Source organism: Mesocricetus auratus, unplaced genomic scaffold, assembly GCF_017639785.1.
Source record: "Mesocricetus auratus isolate SY011 unplaced genomic scaffold, BCM_Maur_2.0 Super-Scaffold_100018, whole genome shotgun sequence".
Classification (NCBI taxonomy): Eukaryota; Metazoa; Chordata; class Mammalia; order Rodentia; family Cricetidae; genus Mesocricetus; species Mesocricetus auratus.
The window spans coordinates 38,345,864-38,373,447 of NW_024429199.1; the positions used below are offsets into that span (position 1 = coordinate 38,345,864).

Sequence of the window (27,584 nt, forward strand, 5' to 3'; positions counted from 1 at the left end):
TGTGTATAGTCCAAGTAGACATCAGGGTTCTTCCTTGATCCTGCCTTACATTGCTTTTTGAGGGAGGGTCTAGCTGAACCTGGACCTCTCTGTTTTGTTTAGTCTGGCTAGCCAGATTCTTCTGTGGATTTCCTGTCTCTGCCTCCAATGTGCTGGGATGTAGGCTGGCTGTTCACTTGGGTTAGCTTGGCAAGGAAGGTGTTAGTGTACGTGGTCCATTTGATGGGTTTAGAAAGAAATCAAAGATTTCTTTTAAGCAATAAAATTTTGGAACAGGGCCTGGAGAAGTGGCTCAGTGATTAAGAACACTTTATGTTCCTGTAGAGGACCCAGGTTCAGTTCCCAGCACTCACATGGTGACTCACAGCTATCTGTCATTCTTGGTCTAGGGGATATTAAGTCCTTTGCTGGCCTGTGCAGGCACCATGAACAAATGTGGTGAATCTATATACATGCAGGCAAAACATTCATTCACATAAAATGCAAATAAGCAAATCTTTAAAAATGTTTGGAACAGAATTCTAGATGTGTGAAATAGCATAAGCCAAGAGACTGAGTAGGCGAGCTTGAAAGAATTTAGGGCTTAGCTTATTGTCTTTGGCCCATTTCCCATTTTTAGCTCTGTTAGTGGGCTCTGTGCAACCCTGGTCTCTGCTTCTCTCTCTCTTTCCTTCCTTCCTTCTTCTCCAAAGTTGTCCAGGATTTTAATTCACATGTGATATGGATTGAATTGTGCCCCCACAAGAGAGATGCTGATGCCACCACCTCTCATTCACAGAATATGATACAGCTAGACAATACGGTTGTGTCAAGCATAATTTATAAAATGAAGTCATTCTGGAGTATAGGGGCTTCTAACTTAATATGCCTGATGCCCTTATAAGAACAGGGGGATTTGGAGACAGCCAAGTATAACAGTGGGAAGAGAGATTGGAGAGATAGACCTAAGAACAAAAAAAGGTCATTGGCCAATTCCAAAAGGTAGGCAGAGACAGGCAGAGTAAGCTGGTCTCTGCTGACACCTTTATCCAGAACTTCATCTTGTGGCTCTTTGAGACAATGCATTTATGTAATTTAAAGGTACTCATTTGCAGTGCATTGTTATGGCAGGCATAAATTCATTCTATATTTAAAGCCTAGTATTTCACGGTTAGGTAAATATCTCATAAATTTGGCTCCTGCCTCATTCTGTCCATTCACTTCTGGGTGGTTCTTCATGCAACCTGCAGGCTATACGGCATGTCCATTCCTTCATTGTTGTCTCAGACTTCAAAGTTTGGAGTTCCAGCCAGTGTTGTGCTTTGCAACCCTCATCTCTAATGTTTCCCAGCAGAACTCCTGGAGAGTTTTGTTGAGTCTATTGTTTAAACACATACCTACCCAGTTCCCATACTCAGACTCGGCTCTTTGACCCAAAATAACCACAGCATGTCAGTATCTTTCTGCTGACGAAAGTTCCTTTCCTGCCAACTTGGTCCCACAATTACTTCAGCCCCAAATAAACACACAGATGCTATATTCGTTATAAAACTGTTGTCTGATGACTAAGGCTTCTTATTGACTAGGGCTGTCATAACTATTAACCCATTTCTATTAATCTAAGTATTTCCATGTGATCTTATCTTACTAGAGAAGGGTCTAGACCTCTAACTCCTTTGGCGGCTCACATGGAGACTCTGCTGGTGGGCCCTCTCTGCCTACCTTTCCCAGAATTCTCTTCATCCTAGTCCCGCCTATCTTCCTGCCCCACTAGCCACATAGTTTTATTCCTCAACCAATAAGAGAAACATCTATACAGAAGGACTTTCCCCATTATCTTTCTCTCCCCCTTCACCATTTTTTGTCTGCTTTTCTTTCCCATGAACCATTCTGCACACTGCCTATTAAGACTCTCAAAGAAAATCACTAATATTGTCAATCATTTGTACAACATCCCTTCATGAGTTTCACAGCCCACAGAACAATCCTTAGGCAGCAGTTTGAGGACTTACCTACATACATCTTGTTCTACTTTCCCTTTCTAGGTGTTCTGAAGTCTCTATTTGTATTTGCATGCGACTCACATGACACAAGCTGTATTGTTGATCTGTTTGCTGATTAGAATTCCCATCCAGACCTAACCTGCCAAAATTCTTAAGTTCGTTAAGCACAGCTGTCATTAAAAAAAAATCCCACATGCTGGCGAAGAAGTTCTTTGTCCCTTGGCACTGTCCTGTAAGGCACTGTTTCATTGGACTGCATACATTTGCATGCATGTGTTCTTCCCATTCTGACTGTGAGCTCCTCAGAGGTTGGGACCAAATCAAGATTTTGTATTGTGAGAGTCACTCAATGAACAGAGGGCAGCACACATGGATGGGTAAGATCCACTTGTGGTGCTTTGGGTGACACAAAGCCATCCGTTTTACCAGTAAGGTATCCATACGACACAGTAGTCTCTGATAAAGTTTAAGCTGTCAGAAGCCTACAGAAGAAATGAGAGAAGGGCAAGAATAGAAGGGAGTGGTAGCATCAAGGTGAATCTACTGTCAGTCAACTGACTCAGGCGCTCAAAGGTGTGTGGTGTTTGTAAAATGGGACAGAAGGGAATAAAATGGAAAGAATACATATTAAAACAATGGAAGACATATTAAAATGAGTAAACATGAATTTTATAATAGTGAGAAGAATAGGTAGTGTTCAAAGGGAAATGCATGAACAGGGGACATTAATAGTCAGACCAATTAACTGAGAGGTAAAGGAAGTTCAATTCTAGTCATGCTGAGTTGGGGATGGATGATAGCTTGATATACAGAGAGGATTATTTATCAACCACAGAATAGAATTGACACTCCTCTCTGGTCTAGGGGTGGGGGTTGGAGTAATTTCCTCAATTAATTTTAAAGGAACTTGATGATAAGAGCGGCTTCATTGTGAAGATAGCATAGTTTTTAATGATGGAAAAGTAACTGTCAACTGGCTTTCCCATCTCTCAGAAAATACCAAGATCATGAACTTCAAGAGAGGAAGGATTCCTTCTGGCTTTAGTTTCAGAGATTTCAGTGTGGGGTCAACCGAACCCATTGCCTTTGTGGCCGGAGAATGGCAGCATACCCTGGTGGGAGTGCACACGGTGGAAGAGGCCCATTCAACTCCTGGCTGGAACAGGGAAACAGAGCAAGCTTATGTCCCATAGCCCCCTCAAAGACATGCCCTCAGGGACTTGAAGATTGCCTACTGGCCTCATTTCCTGAATGTCCCAACACCTCTCAATAGTGTCATGGGCTTGAGACCAAACCTTTCACTTGTGTGCCTTTGGGAGACACCCAAATCATAGCTGAGATTCCAAAATCTTCTTTTGATCCTCAGAAAAACCCATTAAAAGAGATTTACTAAAAGCTTATGGAAAAAAGAAACAAATAACAAAAACAAACTTCATTACCAAAAGTATGTTCACAAGAACCTGCTGGACAACAGGACCAAGTCATGCACTTTAGGATTTTACAGTTAAAAAATATGCTAGTGCCAACACATTAAACTGTATAAATAGTGAAGAGCAGGAACTGATATGATCATTTTAATGACTCTGAAGAAAGGTCCAAGACTTTTTGGTGGTGTATTGGGGAGGTAGGTTATACTGTAGGAGTTCATTGGGGAGGTAGGTTATATTATAGGAGTTCATTGGGGAGGTGGGTTATACTGTAGGAGTTCATTGGTTCAGAGCTTGTCTAATCCTTTGACTTGTCAGACTTCTGTCTGAACTCTTCATCTTGTGGCAACATGCCTACTGAGAAGTAAAGACATAAGACTATTTAGGCCAAAGGCAGAGAATATAAGTCTGTGCACAGAGTAACTGTTATGTAACTTTTAAGTGAATACCTACACAATGAGCCTTCCTCAAAGATAGGTATTATCCTCAGGCACTGATAAATTTGCCAGATATTTGGCTCTTGATTCTCATCAGGGAAAAACAGAGGTAAGACCTGAAAATCTTATTCTATGAGAATCCTTGTGACTGACTGTATTGACATTATGTTATAGATAGCATTGATATAGCCCAGGCAACAGCTCAAAAACCTGATCCTCCTGTCCTCCCTTCTCAAGGGCTAGGCTCACAAACATGTGCCATCACACCTGGCCACATTGCTGATTTCACATGTTTGTAGTTCTTTACTGTGGCTGTGCCATTAGACATGTGCTACACTTGTACCTCATATATGGCTCTAGAGAAAGATGGAGGAAGACAGTCTGCCTGTGAGATGACATTGATCCTTCCTTTCCATTTTTCTTTCTTTCCTTTCGGCCAAGTAATCTTTATCTTGGAGATAACTAAGATAAAATGCCTCTGACAAATGAAATCGGTGTAGAGTCCCGTGTCTTGGCAGCTTTTGTGGACATAGCTAAGGTTTTCAGAGGCCTTTCAAAACCATGGCAACAAATGCCTCCGAAGGGTAATCAAAGGCTCCAAATGGTTTTAATCGCTGGTGTTTTTTATGTGACCACTTGGAGCATTCTTTTTCACTTCTTTTGTTCATCTGATTGAAATTAAATTTCCAATTTCCCTACTAAGTGGTTCTCTTCTGGTCATGGCATTGACTATTTCCATTAAAGTGGTAGTTTGTGCCCATGTATAGTGGTTAAGCTCATCAACAATCCATTAGAAAGCCCCATTTATGAGTGGCAATAATTTTCCACAAAAATCATAGACAGCCTTTAATGGGCACATATTCAAAGGGCATTAACTAGCCCTCAGAATTATTGCCTACATTGTCCTGACAAGCCTTCGGGTGATGGTCTCTAGCCCTAATCTTCCCTGAATTCCCCTTTCCTTGTAGAAAACTACTTCTGACACCTTCATACCCTTTTAAAATGGAAGGCCTATTCTCTGACACCCACTCGCTCCGAGGAAAGCATATTCTGAAAAACAGACAGACCATTTCTGGGCCACATCCTATCCTATTGCAACACCAAACCTGCAGACTAAACTGATACTCGCATGCCTCAATTTCATTTTGAGGGAAAAATATCATAGACAAGAAAGACCTATTTCATAAGCCTGTGGTCCACTCTCTAGAACTTGCTCCTTCCTCTATGTTCATCCTGCCCCAAGTATGAGTTAGCGAGCAGATCTGATTCAGTCCAAGCAGAAGGTCATATTGCTGGGTGAAAGGAAAACAGAGAGAAGAAAGAAATATGTTTCCTCCACATGCCCACCTTCCCTTAGATAATATAAAATACGTTATTTTTCACTTGCTAAGAAATAAAGAAACAGGAAACACAATTTAATTATTAAATTACAGTCTCTCCCTGTAAAAGGCATTTATTCTCTCTATTTGCTTTGAGAAGGAGTAAATAGATTTTAAATTTTATCCAAATGAAAATTAACCTTATCTGATGCACTCAGCAGTTTCAAATCATGTACTAGGAGGCAGAGAGTGAATGATATGGAGTGGAATCCAATTACTTAAGAATGTATAGATGAGTGACTAGGTTACATTATAAATATGATCTGTGTGGTTGAAATGTAGATGGAATCATTTAAAATGTGACTAGACCTCTTTATGATATTTCATTAAGTGATGTACAAAATATTCCCCTTATATGCCATAGGAGATAAATTACAGTTTGTAAGATGATCAGATTTCATAATTAATCATTTCTTTGACACCTTGGAGTTAGCAATAAGGAAACACATTTGAAAATGATCATGCTTGGTTATTCCTATCCGCCAATGGTGTGTGGTGCAATAAAATCACCGTGGAGATGGTTTCATTCTGATTTTCAGCACACGCATAATTGTTAGTGCTCTCTGAGTGACTGAAGATCAGACTCACCCCCACTATCTCTGTTCCAATTCTCCTTCCTTCTCCCCTTTTAGTGTACAAACCTGTGAATACCTCACTGCTCACATTCCCAAATCCTCTTTCCCAGAAAGAACTAACTTGTTCAGTTAAAAAAATGTGTATTTTTCTGTTGTTTTTCATGCAACAGATATTTATTAAATGGCATTTCATAATATCACCGCCAGAAATCCAAAGATGCATTATTAACAGCCTAATAAAGGATTCAGCTGGTCACAGACGGAAGATTATGATAAATCACACAAGTTTTAAACTCGACACCAGAAGAGATGCCCTCAAAGCCTTGGAAATGGATAAGAGGCTCTTACAGAAAGAATGGTTAGGAGTTGAGAATTAGGACTGAGAGCACTGCTCTAGAGTAAACTCATCCACATTATGGAAGAGATAGTGTCTCTACTGGTATCTGTCCAAACCATGTCAAAAACATTTATTTCATTGTGAATGTCCTGGTACTTGCTGTTAGTCATTATCTTTTTAAGCCCTGCATGGACTGTGTAGTACAGCATTAGATAGTATTTTAGAATAGTGCATGCTAGAAAAATACTCATTAACACATTTCAGCCTTACCTCTTTCCGTTGTTGTGAGCAAGAAATCTCTGATGTGTCCAGAGGTTGATGAACATTTTCTTTTCAAGATGTGTATGTGTGTAAAATATAACATTTCAACTTAACTTGGAAGTTTAACACGGGAATAACGTTAATAAAATATTAAGATACTTCTGTAGTAATATGTACCTTAGTGGCAATGGAAATAAAAGTGCTATGTTTTATTATAATAATAGAGAAAAACAGTTCTAAGATTTATTTAGTTAATGAAAGTTTAGAGTCTGTGATTTTTTTATGTTTCTGATATTCTTGATTTTTTTCTTAGTTTTAATTCTATGAGATATTTATGAAGGGTTTTAAATGATTTATTTATTATTTTTAAATTGTGTGTGTGTGTGTGTATGTGTGTGTGTGTGTGTGTGTGTGTGTGTGTGTGTGTGTGCAGATGTCCACAGAGGTCACAAAATGACATTGAATCTCCTGGAGCTGGAGATTCTGGGGCACGCGATGTGGGTACTGGGACTCAAACTTGTAGTCTTTGTATGAGCAATACATGCGCTTAACCACTGAGCTATCTCTCCTTCCCCAATAAAGGTTTGAACATTTGACAGAGACTTTATTTCCAAGAGTTAATGTTAGGGTTCCCTATAACATGAGTCATCAGTACATTTCATTACCCCATTTAATTCATAAAATCATGGCAGTTAATAACTGGTTTCAGAGAAGGTAGAAAATTTGATAAATTCTCATCAATTATATTACAGTGTTTGAACAATTTCTGTTCTTTCTATGTTCTTTCAAATACTTTCCTTTAGATTGGCGCTTCTAATCAAATGCTGTACACACATGAGGCATAAGAAATGGGTGAGTCTAGATGGTGTGAACGGGCTCCTTTGACGGTGTCCTGTGTTGACTGTGTACCTCCTGACTGTAGATTTATGAGAGGAACCCAGAGAGTGAGATGTGTGTTAGGGCTGTTTTGGGGACAAGGTGCCCTTCTCCTTTTAACTAGTTTCACCCCCATATCTCCTTATCAAACCAAGCAAGGACATCATTGTCACATGCCTTTATTTGGACTCCATTTCTCTGAGAAACAGAAGTACTATCAAGTGCTCTATATGACAGCTATTTCTTGTAAAATGCTTCACAGGTGGCTGCATTTTCTGAACAGAATGCAAGAGAAAGGATTGATATCAAATATTTTTATTAACGCGTCTCCATTTATGTGTATATATGAGTATACATATTGATATATATGTAAGTATACATATTAATGTACATGTACATTTTCTATCTACCCATCTACCTATCATCTATTTGTAATCTGTTATCCATCATCATCATTATCTATGCACACATGTATTATCTGTTATATATCTTCTTCATCTATCTATCTATCTATCTACCTATCCTTTGCCATTATTATCATTAACTATCTATCTATCTAATCTTCCATTATAATCATCTGTGCACACATTTATTATCTATCTATAATCTATCTTTTATATATTATCTACCATCATCATCAATGCACACATGTATTATCTATCTATCATCTATCTATCTAATCTTCCATTATAATCATCAGTGCACACATGTATTATCTATCTATCTATCGTCTATCTATCTATCTATCATCTATCTGTCATCTGTGTAGGTACCCATTATATCTTCCCTCCCACCTCACCTACTACTACCTATTCATCTAAAGTATGTGTGATATTTGGAAATTGCATTATATAACACATAATAGCAACCACCCATGATTTTTATTTATCTGTATTGTTATATTCTCAGTCAGCATCTTTTTCTTGTGTAATGAAATATACAGATGTGCTGTATCTGATCAGATGACTTAAAAACAATATGTTTAGTGCTCTTTGCTCACCTTGAATCCCACAAGGCTTCATTCTTTCCTTTAAAAGTATTTTGCTTGCAAGATGACAAGCTTATACTAATGTGCAACTTTCATTTCCTTAGTTGAGAGGCTGTGTGGAATTTTATTGAGTAAACATTGGACAGCCAGCCCCAGGAGACTATTATTACTCTGGGATATTGAAAAATCATAACAGAGGAGGTAAAGGACTTTGTGTTAATAAATCCATCAGAAATCACAGTGGTTAAAGCTGAAGTAGTGGCTGTCCAGTAGAGTCATTTTAGTCGATTACCACAATCATGACATTGACTTTAACTGTATAGGCACCTCAATTGGGAAGGAAGAGCCAGCTTTCTGGGAGGGAGCTAGGTTGTTATGAGTGTGATTTTGGTCACAAACTTGCTTACCCTGCGGTCTGCACATGTTGTGTGCATGGACTAGATATATGTGCTTATTGGCCCAGAGATAATGCATAATCCTCACCTCTATTTCTCACCCTTTGCTATGGCTCTACATATCAATGTCACTATACTGGTTGATTCTGTGTGTCAACTTGACGCAAGATAGAGTCATCAGAGAGGAAGGAGCCTCAGCTGAGGGAATGACTCCACGAGATACAGCTGTAAGGCATTTTCTCAGTTAGTGATCAATGCGGGAGGGCTCAGTCCATGGTGGGTGGTGCCATCACTGGGCTGGTGGTCTTGGCTTCTATAATTAAGCAGGTTGAGCAAGCCAGGGGTAGCAAGCCTGTTAGCAGCACTCCTCCATGGCCTCTGTATCAGCTCCTGTCTGCAGGTTCCAGCCTTATTTGAGTTCCTGTTCTGACTTTGTCCAGTGATGGGCTATGATCTGAAAGTTTAAGCTAAATAAGCCTTTTCCTTCCTAACTTGTGTTTTGGTCATGGTGTTTCATCATAGCAAAATAGAAACCCTAACTAAGACAGTCACCAAAGGAACTTGTGGATGAACTCTAGTAATTCATTCTTCTTTCACTTCTTTATTTGGGAATAATATAACTTTTATTCTGAAAACAATTGGGAGAAGGGTGTGAAACTTACCCCGGCAGCAGGGAAGGAATGGATGTCTATAGGAGACTCTGAGGGTGTCTTGGCTGCCCTCAGACAGGCCTGGGATATAGCAAAAGTTCACTTTCCAGGGTGCTAGGGCTGGTGGGATCTGATTTCATCCTTGCTTCTGTTTCTGCCAGTGTGGCAGCTTCATGTTTCTGGCTTCTCAGTCTTCGTTTACCGTAAGCCGGGAAACAGGGCTGGCCACAGCTGTCAAGCATCATAGACTGTGACGTTTTTCCAGCTAGCCAATATCAGTGAAGGACTCTGGCCTTTATCTGGACAGGGTCACATCCTGGACCAATTGTGTTCCCTTAGGAGGTCGAGTCACACTTGCAGAGTCCTTCCTCTTCAGTATTGTGAGTCAGCTGCTCCTCTGTCTGGTGTCTGTGACACCTAATGTTTGTGGCCTCAGATGTAAATGTCATAAGGTCCCAACCTTGCTCATCAGAGGTCATTACAGCCTACACAGCCCTCTGAAGAGCCATCGCTGTCTCTGCTCCCACTTGGCTCAGTCAAGTACTTGTGACTGTCCTCCTGCTTTGAGGCTAGGCAGAACAACTAACAACTGTGACCGTTTTGTTTTGCTGTCTATCTTCATCCTTGATTCTTTTACAAATTAAACTATTTTGAAAATAAAATAATATGTTTTAAGAATGTATCCTGATACTTTGATATATATATATATATATATGTATATGTATATTGCATGGTAAGAACACCCCAAAACACACTGTCAGCATTTCCAGGGTTCATCCTTGTGTTGCCAACTACCTGCTGTGTGTGATCTACAGGTAACTCAATACTTACTAGCCAATATCTCCCCGTTGATCTGCCTTCCTTGCCATTGAAATTGTATTTGGAGTTGGAATATTACTAATGCTTTACAAAGGAGAGCCTGTCATTCTAACAGTATGAGTAAACCCTGAGGCCATTGCTCTAAGTGACATAAGAACAATGCCCTTTGCTTCTTATAAACAGCACCTGAAAACCAAGCTACCAAAGCTGAAAGACCTGTCTTTTAAAGAAGTTAATTGCATTTATTTATTTTTACTTATTTATATATGTGTGTGAGTGAGCGTGCATATGCACACACAACATGATATCCATATAGACGTAAAATAACAATTTGCGTGGGTTAGCTAAGTCCTGGGGAATGGAACATGGATCTTTAGCTATGACAGCCAGCACCGCTGTGCCTCAATACCAGTCCTAGATGAGAGTTTTGAGAACTTGGATTTCAACCTCTTCCCTGTGCATTTTGTCTGAAGACTATTGGGATTAATCAGAGACAGGCAGTATGCCTGTGACTCTGTTCAGATATCAAGGACATGGTTTCTTGTTGATGTGGAGTTCTTAGAAAACATCACAAGGACCGAGTTTTCCTTTTTGCAAGCTTTTGTTAACTTTTCCTTACTCAAAATACCCTTAAATAACAATGAAAGTATCTAACTTTCATAGTATAGAATCACAAACAGGTGATTTTAAAAATTAAATTTCTTTGATGACAATATTGTTGAAATATGCTGTCTTGTGGCAGGGAGGGTTATTTTGGCTTCCATGCCTTCCCTAAGAAAACTAAGAATGCAATCTTCTCTTTCCATAGACAGTGGTTGGCTCTATGTGGACTTATTATCTTTGGTAAATTAAAAAAAAAAAATAAAGAGGGGGATGGAAAGATGGCTTAGTGGTTAAGAACACTAGCTACTTTTCCAAAGGACCTGGGTTCAGTTCCCAGCACCCACATGGCAGTTTACAACTGTCTGTAACTCCATTTCCAGGAGATCTGACACCCTTATACAAATGCAGGCAAAAGCCCTAATGCATGCTAAATCGATAAATAAATCTTTAAAGAAAAGAAAGACAGACAGACAGAAATAAAGGAAACCAAAAGAGTTTGGAGTTACTCTGGATCTTTAATAAATGGAAAGGGACTAGATTACCAAGGAGTAATTTCTTCACATTTAACATGTCTTGAGATATATTCTGTTAAATACAATTTCATACTTCTTCTCTGGGCTCATGTGTAAGCAATGAGGGAACTTCAGGTAACAGGAATTGGGTAGGGGTGGCTTTTTCTGCCTTGCAGCTGGGCTCCATTGTTTTGGGGTTCTTCTGGCCACAGATGACTATTGTCTTTTCACTTCGTTTTAAGAGTAACACAAAATGAATTTGAATGTAATTGCACCCTCCCATATACTCCTTTTCTTCCCTCCAACTATTTCCGTGTCCCCTCTAATCCCTTCCATGTCTCAAATTGATAACTACTTTTTCTTTATTATTGTCACCCTGCCCCCGAAACAAACGAATAAATATATAAATACAACCTGTTGATCCATTTAAAGCCGCTTACATGCAAATGATTTCAGGGTTGACCATTTGGTATTGGATAGCCAATTAAGGCCTTATCTTTGGGAAAGACTAGTTTACTCTCTGTAGTTTTTGTTGTTGTTGTTGTTTTGTCTAGGCCTGGGGCCCCATGATATTTTCTTATTACCATTAGCATGTCTACTGGTATTTTTTCAGGTCTTATTTAGACAGCCATGTTGGTAAGGTATCATGGATATAGCTTGTGTATCATTTCTAGGAGACACAATTTTACAGCATGGCCTCCTGGTCCTTTGGATCTTGCAATCTGTTGGCCCTATCTTCCTTGATGTTGCCTTAGGTTCCAGAGTTGTACTGTAGATGTATCATTTAAAGTTGGGCACCCTAGGGTCAGTTGACCAGTTAGGACTTTCTGTAAGGCTTTCCATTTTCTGCAAGAATAAGCTTCTTTAAAGAAGGATGAGAGCAGAATTTATGTGTGAATATAAGGATAAGTTCTAGAGTGTAGTTTGTAATTATGCTGAAATAATGAAGTGTTAGTAGTAGGTTACCATCTAAGATCTATGACCTCACTAGCCCTGGATAGTTGAGAAATGATATTGCTTTCCCAGTGGTGTGATGAGCATCATCTGAGATAATGCTCTCAGGAAGAAGTGTGTGACCACACTGTCTTGGGTGATCTGGATGCCCTGGAAGGTGCGTTGCAACAATACCTGCTTTTGCTGAATGACCATCGGGTGTTTTCTTGACTCTTTGGCAGGCCATATGGACACTGTAATGTACCTCGTAGAAACCCTCTCCAGCCTTGAGGACTCTGCAATACATAGGACTAATCATACTACCGAGTATGAAATTTGCCATGCAAATCACTACATGATTCTTCATGCATGCTGTAAACTCCTCAGTGGCTGTAAGATGGACAAAAACTTTGCATTCATTGACTACAACTGTCATTTCTTCTTCTTTACTCTTGAAATTATATGTGGAATTGAAATACTATTTATTAAAAAGGAGATCTTTTAATTTGTAGGGACATGAGGAAAGCTTAAGGTCATTGTGCTGTGCCATAGAAAGAAAAAAATGGCCACCATGGGAACCAGCACTGATTTATTCCCACTAGTTAGAAGACATTGTTGGGGTTGATAAAGTCAATTAGCTGATATTTCTTTTCTTTCTTTCTGTTTTTTGTTTTTGTTTTTGAGACGGAGTTTCTCTGCATAACCCTGGCTGTCCTCTGTAGACCAGGCTGGTCTCCAACTCACAGAGATCCACTTGCCTTTGCTTCCTGAGTGCTGGCATTAAAGGAATACACCACCACCACTCCTCCATTAGCTGGTATTTCTAAGAACAACAGACTAGCTATTTGTTTCCTTATTGCTGAAGAGAACTGAGTCAAATTAAGAAAAGCAGAAATGTCTTAACTCACGATGCAGATGTGCTGGGGAAGTCCCTGTTTCTGCAGTCTTTTTTTTTTTTTTTTTTTTTGGTTTTACGAGACAGGGTTTCTCTGTATTGTTTTGGAGGCTGTCGGTCCAGCCTGGCCTCGAACTCACAGAGATCCGCCTGCCTCTGCCTCCCGAGTGCTGCTATTAAAGGCGTGCGCCACCACCGCCCGGCCTGTTTCTGCAGTCTTAAATGCCTGACTTTGCATCATAATGTGTAGGTAGAGTTTGCCTATAAAAGAACTTTGGAGAAACTCCCAAAGACAGGTGAAATTCTTAGTTAGCAGTTTGTGAATCAGAAGTCCATTAAAGAAATGTGATCCAACAGTTTGAAGGACGTCTGCATCTCCATATTCTGCACCACATCTGATCTCAGTCAAAAATCTTTTCCATTTCTCCTAAAGCATCTAAATGACCCTGAGCTGGAACATAAGCTTACCCTTGACTCTAAGGGACCAGGACACTCGGCAGAAGCCTGCTCAAGGTCTCTGTGCATTTATCCTGTCTGTCAGAATGTAAGAACATTTTCTCTTCCTTGCCTCTCAAGATGGGAACTGTTTGAAATTCTTTCTACCACTTCTGGACACCAGAGTTTGGTCTTCAGAGGAGCTGAAGTGGTAAGAAAGCTTGGAGAGCTTTCTGGAAGCAAAACGTAGGAAGTAGAAGGGTCAGGATATTGCAGCAATGCTGCCTGCCTTTGAATTAATCACCCCAGCCATTATTACTCCATCTTTTTCTTTATATACTCCCCCCCCCCGCACCTCCTGGAATCAAAGGTCTTGGAGCAAGGCATCATGTCCTCATGGTGGTCAAAGGTCAGCAGTGCACATCCCAAGAGTAGGAGGAGCAGTTTCAGAAGGCCCTATTTTGGGCTACATAACAGCACTAACTTGTGTGTGGAGCTAGGAGAGGCCTTGCTGGAAGCGACTCATTGTCTCTGGGGTGTTGTGGTGAGGTGGTGGTCACTGATCCCATCATGGTTGCCTTCATCACTGCTGTTGGCTTGACTCTGTGCCAGGTGCTGGAAATGACCATGACTTTGCAGATGGACCACAGAGACGGAGCACAGCGGTATCATGTGAACATCTTCAGTAGATTGGGGTCTGGTGAGGACAGAGAGAACTCCTTCTGACTTCATTTTCATGTATAAAAGGAGACTTTCCAGGGCTGTTGTCTTTCCTAGAATTCCTTCTTTAAAAATATCTACTGGGAATACAATTGGATATTAGACTTTCTGCTTCAGTTAAAAAAATAAAAGCGAAACGGCAAAATGTCTGATAAAATTAATTAGAAATGACTAGTGTGAAAGTAGAATCTGGGCTATATGATTAAGGCACCTTTTTTGTTTGTTTTTTCTTTTCTTTTCTTTCTTTTTTTTTTTTGGTGCATGCCCACTATATACAGATGTGTTTGTGAAATAGTTCAAATCAGGGCCCTCACTGGACTTTTAGGAATGTGTTCACTGAGACAGCCAAGTTTTATTTCATTTGGTTTGGCTCATTGCACTGGCTGTGAATCAGAAAGTATTCATTTTCATATCTGAGTGGAAATTTATTTACAAACATACTGCTGCAATTATTCTTTCAGAGGGTATAAAGGTTTTTTGTTTAATTTCTTCAAAAATTTGCTTTCTGAATTTCTTTACATCCATAGTTTGTGTTAGAATATCTTGAAGAGGTTTTCTAGAATTATAAAAAAAGACTACACACCCTGATCCACAGATAAATGAACTATCTTTCATGTGGTTTATCTCTCTTTCATGTTTGATGCGATACAACAGAGTGTTAGAAATCAGTCTGGAGATGGTCATATGAGGGATTCTTAAATGCTCTTAAAAGATATAGTGATTTATTAACTGTTATATTATTATTGTAAGCAACAATTTAATACTTAAGTGTTCTGGGTCAGTACTGAGTTCTTTCTATTTAGCCAACCATGGCAGTATTCGAAAAAAAACAAAGACTCATAGATGATACAGAAATGAATTTTAATGATGGTTCTACCATTCACCAGCCAAGAGACCATGAACAAGTTAGCTCCCTGGAGTCTCTGCTTTGGACTACGTAAGTGGAGTAACCCAACTCATTGTTTGGGATACTAAGATGAGGTAAAGAGCATCTACCCTTTGCCTAGTTTATGAGAAGCACATGGCCCATGGTACTAGTCAGTCCTTGGCCAGAGAGACTGCCACATGTGAGCATATCAGAATTCCATCTCCAACTTCAATTTCTCTTTCTTCTTTCTCACATAGATGCTTATCACGACTCTAAGTTCATTTTTCCCCCAAATTCACAGCAAGGTATGCACAACAAAATTTTACTACTTGAACCACTGAAGCCATGTAATTCAGTGCAATTTGGATCCTTGTATGCTGTATGAGCAGAACTTTTTCTTTTCTCAAACTGAAACTGTGCCTTTTAAATAATGGCCTCATTTTCCAATGAATCTTGATAGCTACTATGCTGTCATTACTGTGTATCTCTGGGAATGTGACTCTTTTAGGCAGTCCTGGTACTCAGAGTCATTTCTAACCTTTTGTGTCTGTGTTATCTTTCTTATCATTATGTTTTCCCGACTCAGCACATGTTGTGGTATATACTAGAATCTCATTCTGCTTAAAGGCTAAGTGGTAATTCTGTTGTTTTTTATATGCCTAACTTTGTTTGTTTATTTAGTCAGTAGACCTTGAGTTATCTCTGCTTTTTGTCAATTATGAACAGTGTTGCTTTGAGTGTGGACATGCTCTGTTTGAATTCCTGCTTCCAGTCATAGACATATATGGCTTTTTGATGTTGGGGATTGAGCCTAGAACATTGGCCTAGTTTCAGCTCTGCTGCTGGGACCAAATGCTGACTCAGGGAAGGCAAGGATTTATTTCGTCTAACAGGTTACATCACTGAGAGAAGTCAGGGCAGGGACTCTGGCAGTAATTTGAAGCAGAAATCATGGAGGAATGCTGCTTGCTGACTTGCTGAAAGGCCTATGCTTAACTAGCTTTCTCAGGACTCTTAGCCCAGGGAATAAGGCTGCCCAAAGGGCTGGGTTTTCTTATATCTGTTGCAGGATTCCTGCCTGGGTCCCGTTGCTGCTTTAGCCCCCAAATAACACATGAGACACTATATTAGTTATAAAGCTGTAGGCTATTTGTTATGGTTTCTTAATGGCTAGCTATGACTTAATTATTAACCCATAATTACTAATATATATTTTTATAAGGACTTATCTTTCTTAGAACACCAGACTTGTTCCCTTTCTTCCCGGGATCACATAGCAACTCCCGCTCTTGACTACATTTCCCAGAATCCTCCTTCTCTCCTAGTCCCACCTATCTTGCTTCCCTATTGACCAACAGTGTTTTATTCATCAACATATACACAGAAGGACTTCCCCCATCATCTCCTCTTTTTTGTCTAAATAAAAAGAAAGGTTTTTAACTTTAACATAGTAAAATATATAACAAGGCAGTTATTAAGCAAGAACTATAGTTACAATATTTAGTCCATTAACATTTAGCAAGATTTAAAGAAAATACCATCTAGCCTATCTTTGTGAGTTTAAAGTCTTGTATGCAACTTATCTTTTATCATAACTAAGGAAAACTATAATTATAACTATCTTTCTTTAACAGACATCTCACTACCTGGACAGTCACCCGAAGTTCCTCTGTAATATTGGGGCATCCATCTTCAGCCCATAGACCACAGTGTGTCTGGCAGACTTCCACAAAGCAGGAAATTTTAAACTGCCCATCTGCATTGGCAGTTTGGCAGTCATTTTTCTGTTTCCTGTAGCATGTCCGGCATACTCTTCCATGAAGCAGGAACCCTTTAGGACTGTCCCATCAAGTTTAGCAATCACTCTCCTGTGGGTCCTGCATGTCCAGTCTATCAAGCAGTAAAGGCAAATGGCTAATCTTGCCATGTTGAAAGCAAACTCCATAACGAGTTTCTTCAATGCCCATCTTCCTCTCAGACATAATTGGGGTGTCAGGAGTAGTTATGTCTCACTGTCAAGAGAAACCCTAAACCTTTTAAATTCCATTTTCTGAAGGTATTTGAAAAGTTTGAAGACAATCCATCTCAATTACAACTCTGTGTATCTAGAAAACCTAACTAACCTAACTATAAGTTTTTACTATTATGGGTAACTATCTATAATCTGTACTTAATTATACATTATGTTTTTAAATAAGTTATACAAACACAATACCTAAACCAGAGGAGAAATATATATATGCATATATATATCACAAAATTTATCTTAAATTTCTATCAATAAATGAAAATCCATACCAATACAAAGTATTCATTTCTATACCATAATCTCCCTTTTACCTTTAAAAAGAGATTGGTTGTGATCATTAACCATTTATGACTAACCCCATTTAAATGGAAACAAAATTTATAAATAATATTTGGGAATTCAGGCATCGTTCATTCCAAACTGCTTCCTGCTGGTTGGGGGGCGCTGTCCGTACCATGGGGATCATGACAAAACATAGAAACCTGGCCAGGTCCTTGTTTTTGTAGTCAGCATTGCCCTAGATGCTTCAGATGCTGGACTGCCTGGAACGCTATTTCGGGAGGTCTTGCTTCATCAAACCATAGAAGTCTGGAAGGAATCGACAGCTCCTCATTTTCTGTGGAAGCACAAGTAAAGACTCTCTTCCCAAGTAACCTGTCCTTATATTTAAATTTAGAAGTCAAGCATTTTTAAAATATATAAGTTGGATTAATTCAGTAGCATTTCTTTTAGCAGTTGTTGCTATTTCTTTAACAGTCAAACAATCCAAAGACAACACAATAGCATACAATATCCAGACTCTCTGTGTATTTTCCATCTTTACGTGACTTTTCCATTACTCCATTACTTTTATTTATTTATTTATTGTTCTCTGAGACAGGGTTTCTCTGTGGAAATCCACCTGCCACTGTCTCTGGAGTGCTGGGATTAAAAGCTTGTGGCACCACACCCAGCCATTATTCTGTTTCTTTTTCTCTTCCAAGCCTATGTTTATTTTTTAACACACTATAACCCTTTTAGAGGTTTTACTTCATCTGAATCTGATTTTATTGTAAATCTTTATGTTTCTCTGGCTACGTGTCTGTTATCTGCTAAACACAACATTGCTAAAATCAAAGCTGTTTTAAATGCTGTCTCTCCAAGAAGGCGGGCATAAGTTTTCCGCCAGCACTGGGAGCCGTGCTCCCCACCTTAGCCTATGCCACCATCAAGCAGCATGGTGCCAGCTTGGAGATGTGGTCACTGCCACTCCAGCTGCTTATGCACACCATTCAATTGTTAGCAGGGCCTCTTAAAAGAGCCTTGCAATTTTTTTTCATTTATGCTGAGTCAGGAAAGGCTCCTTCCTTAAAGGAGCCATGCAAATCTCCACTTGTCTCTAGCAAAACAGAGCCCATCTGAGAAAATGCTGCCAAGAAGCCATGCTCGTCTATGTTCCTTTGTTTTTAAAATTTCTTTTCAAGGTTTTTTCAAGTTTATGTGGAAATTCATGCAACCAACGTTGGGCGCTATTTTGTTGCGGGATTCCCTCCTGGGTCCTGTCGCTGCTTTAGCCCCCAAATAACATACTAGACAATATATTAATTATAAAGCTGTTGGCCATTTGTTATGGTTTCTTAATGGCTAGCTATGACTTAATTGTTAACCCATAATTACTAATATATATTTTTATAAGGACTTATCTTTCCGAGGACACCGGACTTGTCCTCTTTCCTCCCAGGATCACATGGCAGCTCCCATTCTTGAGTACATTTCCCAGAATCATCCTCCTCTCCTAGTCCCACCTGTCTTGCTTCCCTATTGACCAACAGTGTTTTATTCATCAACATATACACAGAAGGGCTTCCCTGACAAATGTGACCACAGTTCCCCAACCTCTAACCCCTCCACTTACTGAGGACTTTCCTGAAAGGGTAATTGCTAGGTATTTCACCTCCAATTTCATTTTGACTTGACTCTAGTACTTCATTTATGGCTATCTGCTGGACAGTAGGCTGATGTCTTACCGAACTCTCTCTTGACATGTTTAAAATTTTCCTATACCTCCTCTTCCCATCTACCCTCCCCGAATCAAATCCTCCTGATTGATTAATAGTAGGACAGTTTTCAGGACTTCCTGGAGCAAAGCAGGAGCCTCTCACTTTCTCCTCCTCCCCTTCCAGCCCCAGATAGCTGGCAAGCTTTTTAAACCTTCTCATCTTCTTCTGCTTCAGGCACTTTAGTACTAAGAGATGGTTAGTGCATATTTTGATATGAATTTTTCCTGGGCATAATTAGGAATGCTCCCAACCCTTCATTTTTTATAACAGTCACTCCTATATCCCCACTTTCACTTAGAAACTTTTTGAATTCTCCCCACTCTCTTCACCCCTTGTCAATCTTCCGTTTCTTCTGCTGGTGGCCCCAACGTCATCACTGTTTGAACTCGGTTTTCAGTTTTGCCTGGCTTCTCTCAGTGACCTATGTGTGTGACATTACCAAGATGAAACTCCACCTACTGGGCAGGGATCAACTCTGGATTTTCCCATTCTCTTCAGGGTGTAAGGCAGGTAATTCACCTGGCCCTCTATAAATCATATCCAGAGACCTGGCCTGTGACTGTCACCCTTTAATGTGAGCCATTTTTTTCTTTTCCCAATGTCCAGTATCAGTTTCTTTTTGACACACTTTTCATATTTTTAAATTAAAGGCAGTGACATCAGCTTGGCTATGTTAGTGCTCTGTTTTACTCTCTTATGCACAAACATCCTGGGTCTCATAACACCCATTGGTCAGATGTCTACCATGATTGCCAGCAGGAAAGTAGATACTGTTTTTGAATGAAGAAGTTGTTAGACAAGTTTCGCCTTTGTTTATGAAGGGTGTAGGGATGGATGAGTTCAGTCTCACGTGTTTTGCTTTGCGTGCTTTAAAACCATTATCGCAAGCCTACAACTGTAAACTGTAGATTAATATAAGTCCTTTTTTATAAAGTCCCTGGGGGATTAAATAAAAAAAATCCACGTGTTACACAGCACTTGGTACATCCTGTTCAGTATGGAAACAGTTAATTATCTTAGAGGGAGTGCTCACATGAGTTTGTGAAATGCTCTCTAGGCAGTAGGTGAGATGGACAAGTTAAGGGGAATACGCTCTTTCCAGGGTGCCACTACTCATGTCTGCCTGGTGCCTATTTTGTGTAGAGGAGCTTTCACAATCTGCCCATAGGTTCTATGTGTTCTCAAGCACCACAACCATGTCTTGACATGTTTCCCATACCTTATCACCCGAAGACTAACAAAGACGGCCCCTCTTGCTCACAATGGTTTGACGCCTTTTATTTAATTTGACAACGGTGTGAAAAGCTTATGTATTCCCTAGAAGCCCTGCAGGTGATGAGTTTTTTTATTCTTCCTCAATCCAGAAATGTGTAGTTTGACTCTGTTGTTCATGATGGGCAACAGTGGTGGTCGCTACTTCAGGTAACCATATGGGTGACAGCCAGACTTCAGAGAGCTCTGTTATAAAGCCAGGGTGCTTGGTGGACCTAGTGTATTAGGCACACTCTTAATGTGTGATGTTTAATGTGTGACTCTTTTTTTTGTTTTTTTGGGGGGGATGTAATGCTGTCATAAGTCATAGGATGTCTTTATAGCATCTTACTGATGAATTTAAATGTCAGTTTTCTCTTGCTTCAATGTCTGCAGAATCTAAATGTGAATGTTTCGTAAATCCACATGGGATTCAAAGTTGTATTTAACACTCTTCAAATGCACACTGATGCTTAAAGTAATCAATCCAGATTTCCTTTCTTATTTGGCAATTTTGACTATTTAGGCACAACTCCTGGGAGCTTCAGATTCTAATGAACTCTTGTTAATTTTATGGGAAAATTTGGTAAAGAGCTCTAATAAAGAGGAGGTGGAAATAGCTGGAGTTCAGGGTGTTACGTAAATAAACCATGAGATATAAGAGATTAAAATGATGTGAAGTTAATAGCAATGATGTGTTACTTGTGGGCCAAGAAGGAAAGCCACTGTAAAAGCCTAAAGACCTGAATTCAATCCTCAGAGCCCACAAAAATCCGGATGAGGTGTCTGGCATCTGAAATCCCAGCACTCCTACAGTGAGATGGGAATCAGGGACAAATAATTACCCAGAAGCTCGTGGACCAGCTGGCCTGGAGGGTACATAGTGGAGAGATGCTGCCTCAGCAAGATCCTGCCTGGAGGAGAGGATTAACTCTGAAAGCTCTCCTCTGACCTCTGCATGGGCACTGTGCTGTGTACACATGTGTAATAACAAAACCTTTTAAAAAGTGTTACTGGCGCTCTCGAGTGAGGCTCTTGGGCAAGTTGGCTTTTATTTGATGTGTGGGTGTTAAACATCATAGATTTCATTTGATTGACATGACTTAACGCATGATGAGTGAGGGATCTGAGTGCTCATTTGTGTTAGCAAGCATGAGGTATTTATTGCTCATTTTGTTCAGAGTTCTTGTGGTAGTTTGAATGAGAAATACCTTCTGTAGGCTCAGATATTTGAATGCTTGAGCGCTGGCTGGTGGCACTGTTTGGGGAGGTGGCACAGTCTTGTTGGAGGAAGCACATCACAGCGGGAAGGCTTTAGGTATTTATAGCCTTGGCCCACTTCCGGTTCACTTTCTCTGCTTCATGCTTCCGGTTGAAGATGTGGTCGACCACCATCGTCTAGGTCTTCTAGCGGTCTGCCGCCATGCTTGCCCTGCCATTGTGATATTCTCAGTCTCTGTCTCTCTGGAATGACAAGCCAAAATAAACCCTTCCTTCTGTCAGTTGCTTTTTGGTCTTGGTGTTTATCACAGCCAAAGAAAAGTGACTAACACAGTGATTTATTTCCTTTCTCGAGCCTAACATGTCCCCTCCGGTGCCCTGGGTGCACAGACAGGTTGGTGGGGAGACAAGCAGAGCCTTAGTATCTTCGCTTGATGCGGCTAAAAGGTGTGCTTCCCAGGCTCTGCTTGATGCCTGAAGATGTGGTGGTCATAGTAGGATGATGAGCCAGGTGTGGTTCATTGCCTGCTAAGCCTAAACCCTGTGTGGATTTAGACAAGCAGTTAAAAGCCAGTGTGGTGGTGGGGTGACAACATGAGCTCGGTTGTGGGAGCAGAGTTGCAGGGGCGCCTATTCCTTGAGTGGTGCACTTGAATATGAATAGCAGTCGTGAACCATGCTCCTCCTTGGACGCTGGTGCACGGCCCTTGGTGAAGTGAGTGACCCTCACTCATGTGCTTGTAGGAGACCCCAATGAAATGTTGAGGGCCGTAATAAGAGACATAAAATAGGCTGACTTGGAAAGGAGAAGAGATTTTTATGGGAGGGGCAGGGGAAGGGTGAGACAGGATAATGTGCATTTGGGAGTGGGGGACTTTGATCAATGAACATTATGTAGGTATGGAACTGTTGAGGAATACATACATTTTTAAAATAAAAAATACGGCGAGTAGTGGAGTATAAGAGAAATGATGAAGACTCCCCAAGTCTACCTCTGTCTTCCACGTACACCTCATCCACATTCACACACCCCTTCTCCCCCCCCTCACACACACACACATGACACGCAGAAACACAGATACACACCTTCCTTCCCTTTCTCCCCTTCCCTCTCAGACACACACACACACACACACACACACACACACACACACACACTTGTATTTATTTTAAATAACTGGCTTGCTTTGAAAAAGAATAAGAATAGCTGATTTGATCTCTTTCTTGGTGTCGAGACTGTGTGGTGGGGGAGTAGTGGGAGGGTCCAGTGAAGAAGGTGAACTCTGTTGGTCCTGTGTGTGGTTTCATGGTGGGTAGTTGAGAAGACAGACTTCAGATGCGCCAAGGTGGTCACTGTATTAGTTATTGTTCTGCTGCTGTGACAGAATAAGCTTAGTGGGGAATGATTATTTTGACTTACAGGTTCAAATAATCTTAGTCCATTGCTGCAGGGCAGGCATGTTGGCAGAAAGTCTCAATCTGTGGTGGTGGGTGTCTGAGGCAGGGTCTGTCCACTGGTGTCTGACTGGGAAAGAGGGAGTGAGGTATATCCAGGTTCGGGTGTAACTTTCAAAGATCTACCCCATGGTGACCTGCTTTCCCCAGCTAGACCCCACCTTCTGAACAGAACCACAAACTAGACAGTACCACATTCAAAATAGGAGCTGGTGGGGAGCATTTGTGATTCAAACCACAGCAGTTAGTTCAACTGGTAATGCCTCTTCCAAAGGGTCTGTGAGTCAATTCTGGATGTATGTATGTATGTATGTTGGGTGCACTGAAGGGCCTGAAGCCCACAAAAAAGGAGATTTTAATCCGAGGTTGCTGCCAAAATGTCCCGAGGAGAAGGATGACAAAAGGAAAAGTCCACACTATTAGATTTCTCTCAAGCTACTGTTTGTTTTAATTAGGTCCTTGTTTATCTTTCTTTTGAGTGTCTGGATATGGAACGCTGTTTATTTTCATAACTAACAAATCTAGGCTTTCTGGGTGATAATAATAAAAAGAAAACAGCTGCCATGAAAGAATAAACGAGAGAAGGAGAAGGTCAAGAGAAAGGAATCCTAGAGGAGCTGAAGGAAAAGCCCTCATGTGGCATCAGCTCGTGTTTCTTGGGAGCCAGCTTTGCCTGGCAGGTCTCGCTTGTAGGTGCCATCCATGGGCCGTCCCTACACTTCCCACCCCCAAGTTATACATTCCTCCAAAGCACTTAATTTTTCATGTGTGATGATGATGGCACCCGAGTTCTCATCTATGCCAGGCAAGCGCTAGACCACTGAGCGACATCTCCAAGGCCTCGCTTTTTACTCTTGATGAGAAAGAAAGTAGTGTTTAGTTTTCCAGCCTTCTCCCTGAATACTACATTTTGGATGTCCCCTGGTTTCATGGAGATAGACATCTATAGTAGATGACCAATCCAAATAGAGAGACAGCCAGTTGGATTCTGACTCACTCCCGCTCTCCCCTCTTCTTCTGGCTTGCAAAATACCTGGCTATGGGAGAGAAAGTGAGTCAATGTAGTATTTGGTTTAAGTAGCTATTAAATATTTCTTCTGTGACTTAATAATACATACTTAGCTTTTTTGAACTTAAATTTGTCAGTGTATTCTGTGTAAACACCAGAGGAGGTTTTAAGGCATCAGAATAATGAGCCATTTGCCTATAGTTTCCTGATTCTAAGCCTGGATCAGCGTTGTTCCTCATTTTCTGCCTTCCTTAATTTCTCCCCATCAATAAAGACAGTTAATAATAACCACTGTGCCCCAGCACAGTGGTACACGCCTTGACTCCAGGAAGATCTCTGTGAGTTCAAGGCCAGGTTGGACTACATAGTGATACTCTGGATTTTTGAGACAGTGTTAGGTCTCTTGCCAGAGTTTCAGATTTATAGCCCTGCTTGCTGTCTTCACTGGTCACTCCTAAGCAATAGAAGGATGAAGGTGTTAGTTTGATCTGAGGCCTATTTACATAGTAGCATTTATAAACTACTTCTGAAGACGGAGTCTTGCATTTCTTTTCAAATCTCCACTCCATCCTGTTCTAGTCTGGTTCTTAAGCTGCCAAAGGGGCAAGAACCCGTGTCCAAATACTTCACTAGATTGCATCTTGCCCTTAGCGAACAGTGGGGTAGAGGCCTGTGTGATGACTCCGTTAGTATACGGAGTGTAGTTTTGCTCTTTGAGAATGGAAAACTTGCCATTCCCTCAGTCCTTAGTCTAAATTCAAGACTTTCCCCTACAAAATGTCTGGCATTGTGTGTGGACTTCCCATGGGAGGAGCTAGTGAGAGGTAACCAAGTGTAAAAACAATGGCTTGTGTTGAGCCACCCGGGAAAGGTGGGGAAAGGTAGCTCCAGAGTGGACATTTGGGAGAAGCCCAATTGGGTGAAAAGGGCACTGATGTAAGGTAGATGTTAACATGCAGGGGCGGGCTTGCACATGCCCAAGACCAAAGAGAAGCATTTGATGGAGAGAACCAATAGACAAGAAAGGAAGGGGATTCATAATTGGGTGACTTGATCAATCCGTCATTATCCCTTGACATTCATAATTGGGTGACTTGATCAATCTGTCATTATCCCTTGACATACACTGATTTATTTATAAAGTCTAGAATAATTGCATAATTATTATATATGTGTGCCATTATCTTTTCTATCTTAGACAGGAGGGAACGGCCAACATCTTACTCTGCATCCCCTAGCTAGCACTGGACAGACTAACTTCCACCCAGCCCACTACTCTCAGCGGAATTTAGATATCTGCAATTCATTTGACTATCTAATGAATTAAAGATCTTTCATTTTCTCTTTGAAGTTCTGAAAATTTTGATTTATGACAGATCTTCTGACATTATTTTTTGGGTGGACTGAGAAATCCCATAAAACACAATCCAAGACTAACCCCAAACCAAAAGCAATCTCATAGAGAGAAGCCCTGACCTAGTGAATATGTGTTACTTACGACATTTTCCTGCAGAGTGGGGACACTGTTCAGTGGAAGAGCACTTACCTAACATGTAGGAAGCCCTGGGCTCTATCTCCTGCACCACAAACAAAACCCACATTATTTTGTCTAACACAGGCCATGTGAAGGGGAGAGGATTTACCCAAACAACTCCTAAAGCAATTATCTGAGACATAAATTAAGGCTAACAGAGCTTTTGCTTACATATAGAAGACAGAGAAGAAGAAAAGATTAGGTAGCAGCTCAGCGAGGCCAAGCCATGGCTACTGAGCACACCTTCCAGAAGCTTCCATTTGGGTTCTGAGATGTTAGGCTCCCTGAAATGACACTAACTTGATCTTCTTACTCCTAGGACACAATGACTACATGTGTCCAGCTACAAACCAATGCACAATCGACAAGAACAGGAGAAAGAGCTGCCAGGCCTGCAGGCTGCGCAAGTGTTACGAAGTAGGCATGATGAAAGGTGGTAAGTACCCCCGCCTCGGGTGCCGAAGCGGGGAGGGGCGTGGGGCGTAGGGCGTGGGGCATGGGGGCGTGGGGCGTGGGGGCGTGGGGCGTGGGCTGCAAGCAATGCCAGAGCTGGCTCCTTCCTGTTCTAGTACCCTTTACCTATTTATTTTATCTATTCTTGGGTTTGGAAAAAAAATGTAGTTTTCAGAATGCATATTATCTTCTTTTTAATTAGAAGCAACTTGAACCAAGAATTGTAACATACCACTCTCTGTGCTTTATGTTTTCAAGATAAATATTACATTTTAAATCAAAGATGTGTGGGAGGCACTGGATAAAGGAGGGTTCCTCCACGACTCACTCTGGGAAGGTGTCGCAGTTGATGTTGCTATAGCTAAGGCTAGAAAATGATACCAGGTGATGAACTTTCCTCAATCGAGACTCCATGTGGGAGAGTTGAACAGCTGCTGTGTCTCCTTCTACCATTTCATGGTTTTAGGAAATCGGAATTTCTATCAATAGGCATTGTAGAAGCCTTCCATAGCCTCCGTGTGTGGTGTGATGGCTGTCAGGCTACTGACTTCCAGCAAATCCCCAAGTACTCAGGCTGTGTGGCGTTGCTTTATCTTGTCGCTGGGGTGTGGGTGCACATGAGCACACTCTCCTGGCTCCTCATGTGTTCAGTCTCCCAGCTTTCTTGCATGGGACCTGAAGTCCAATTGTCTTTGGGGGATTGTAAGATAATCCTACATGTGGTCATCTGAGAGATCCCCTTGAGTTCTTGAGGTGGGAAGCTCACCTCTGGAACATCGATTCTAGTCTTGGGTTGCCTTCCCTGTAGTGACAGAGAACAAACAGGTGTTGAAAGATGGAAGTCCTGTCCCAGAGGCACTCAGATGTCTCTGTGGTGACACCAGGGAAAAGAAGACATGTGGAATACCCTGGAGAAAAGGTTCTAGAAGCAGGAGAGGCTTGGGATAACCTGAATTTGCAACGGAACAGAGAAGGTACATTATGTGGGAGTCAGAAGACAATTTCAAATGTCGTTTCCCAGGCACCATCCACTTGTTTTTCTTTTTTCAAGACAAGTCTCTCACCGGCATGGAACTGCTCAAATAGGCTACACTAGCTGGCCACTAAACCCAGGCCTCTGCCTGTCTCCATTTCACTATTGGTGGGTGTATTATTAATAGTTACTTTGCCTCACTGACTGGTGCACACCTTTAATCTCAGCACTCAGGAGGCAGAGCAGGTAGACCTCTGTGAGTTCCAGGCCAGCCTGGTCTGCAGAGCGAGTTCCAGGACAGCTAGGGCTGTTACACAGAGAAACCCTGTCTTAGAAAAAAAAAGTTACTTTGTCTCCTTGCTGTGACAAAATACCTGGGCAAAAATCAACATATGGAAGAAATGATTGATTTTTGCTTCACTCTTTGAGGGTGGAGGGCATCATGGCTTGGAGGTCATGGCATCATATGCTTGAAGTAGCTGGTCACAATGCAGCTACAGGCAGATGATGGATGTTCACAATCAGCTC

At 41.0% G+C, this 27,584-nt stretch overlaps 1 protein-coding gene across 2 annotated transcripts in view; it reads left to right on the top strand.

Annotated features, from left to right (window-relative positions):
• Esr1 (estrogen receptor 1) overlaps positions 1 to 27,584 on the top strand; it is a 336,108-nt gene that overhangs the window by 135,887 nt on the left and 172,637 nt on the right. For both annotated transcript variants that reach the window (XM_013126759.3, NM_001281325.1), the window contains 1 exon segment: positions 25,950 to 26,066. In XM_013126759.3, the coding sequence (XP_012982213.1) occupies positions 25,950 to 26,066 (117 nt within the window).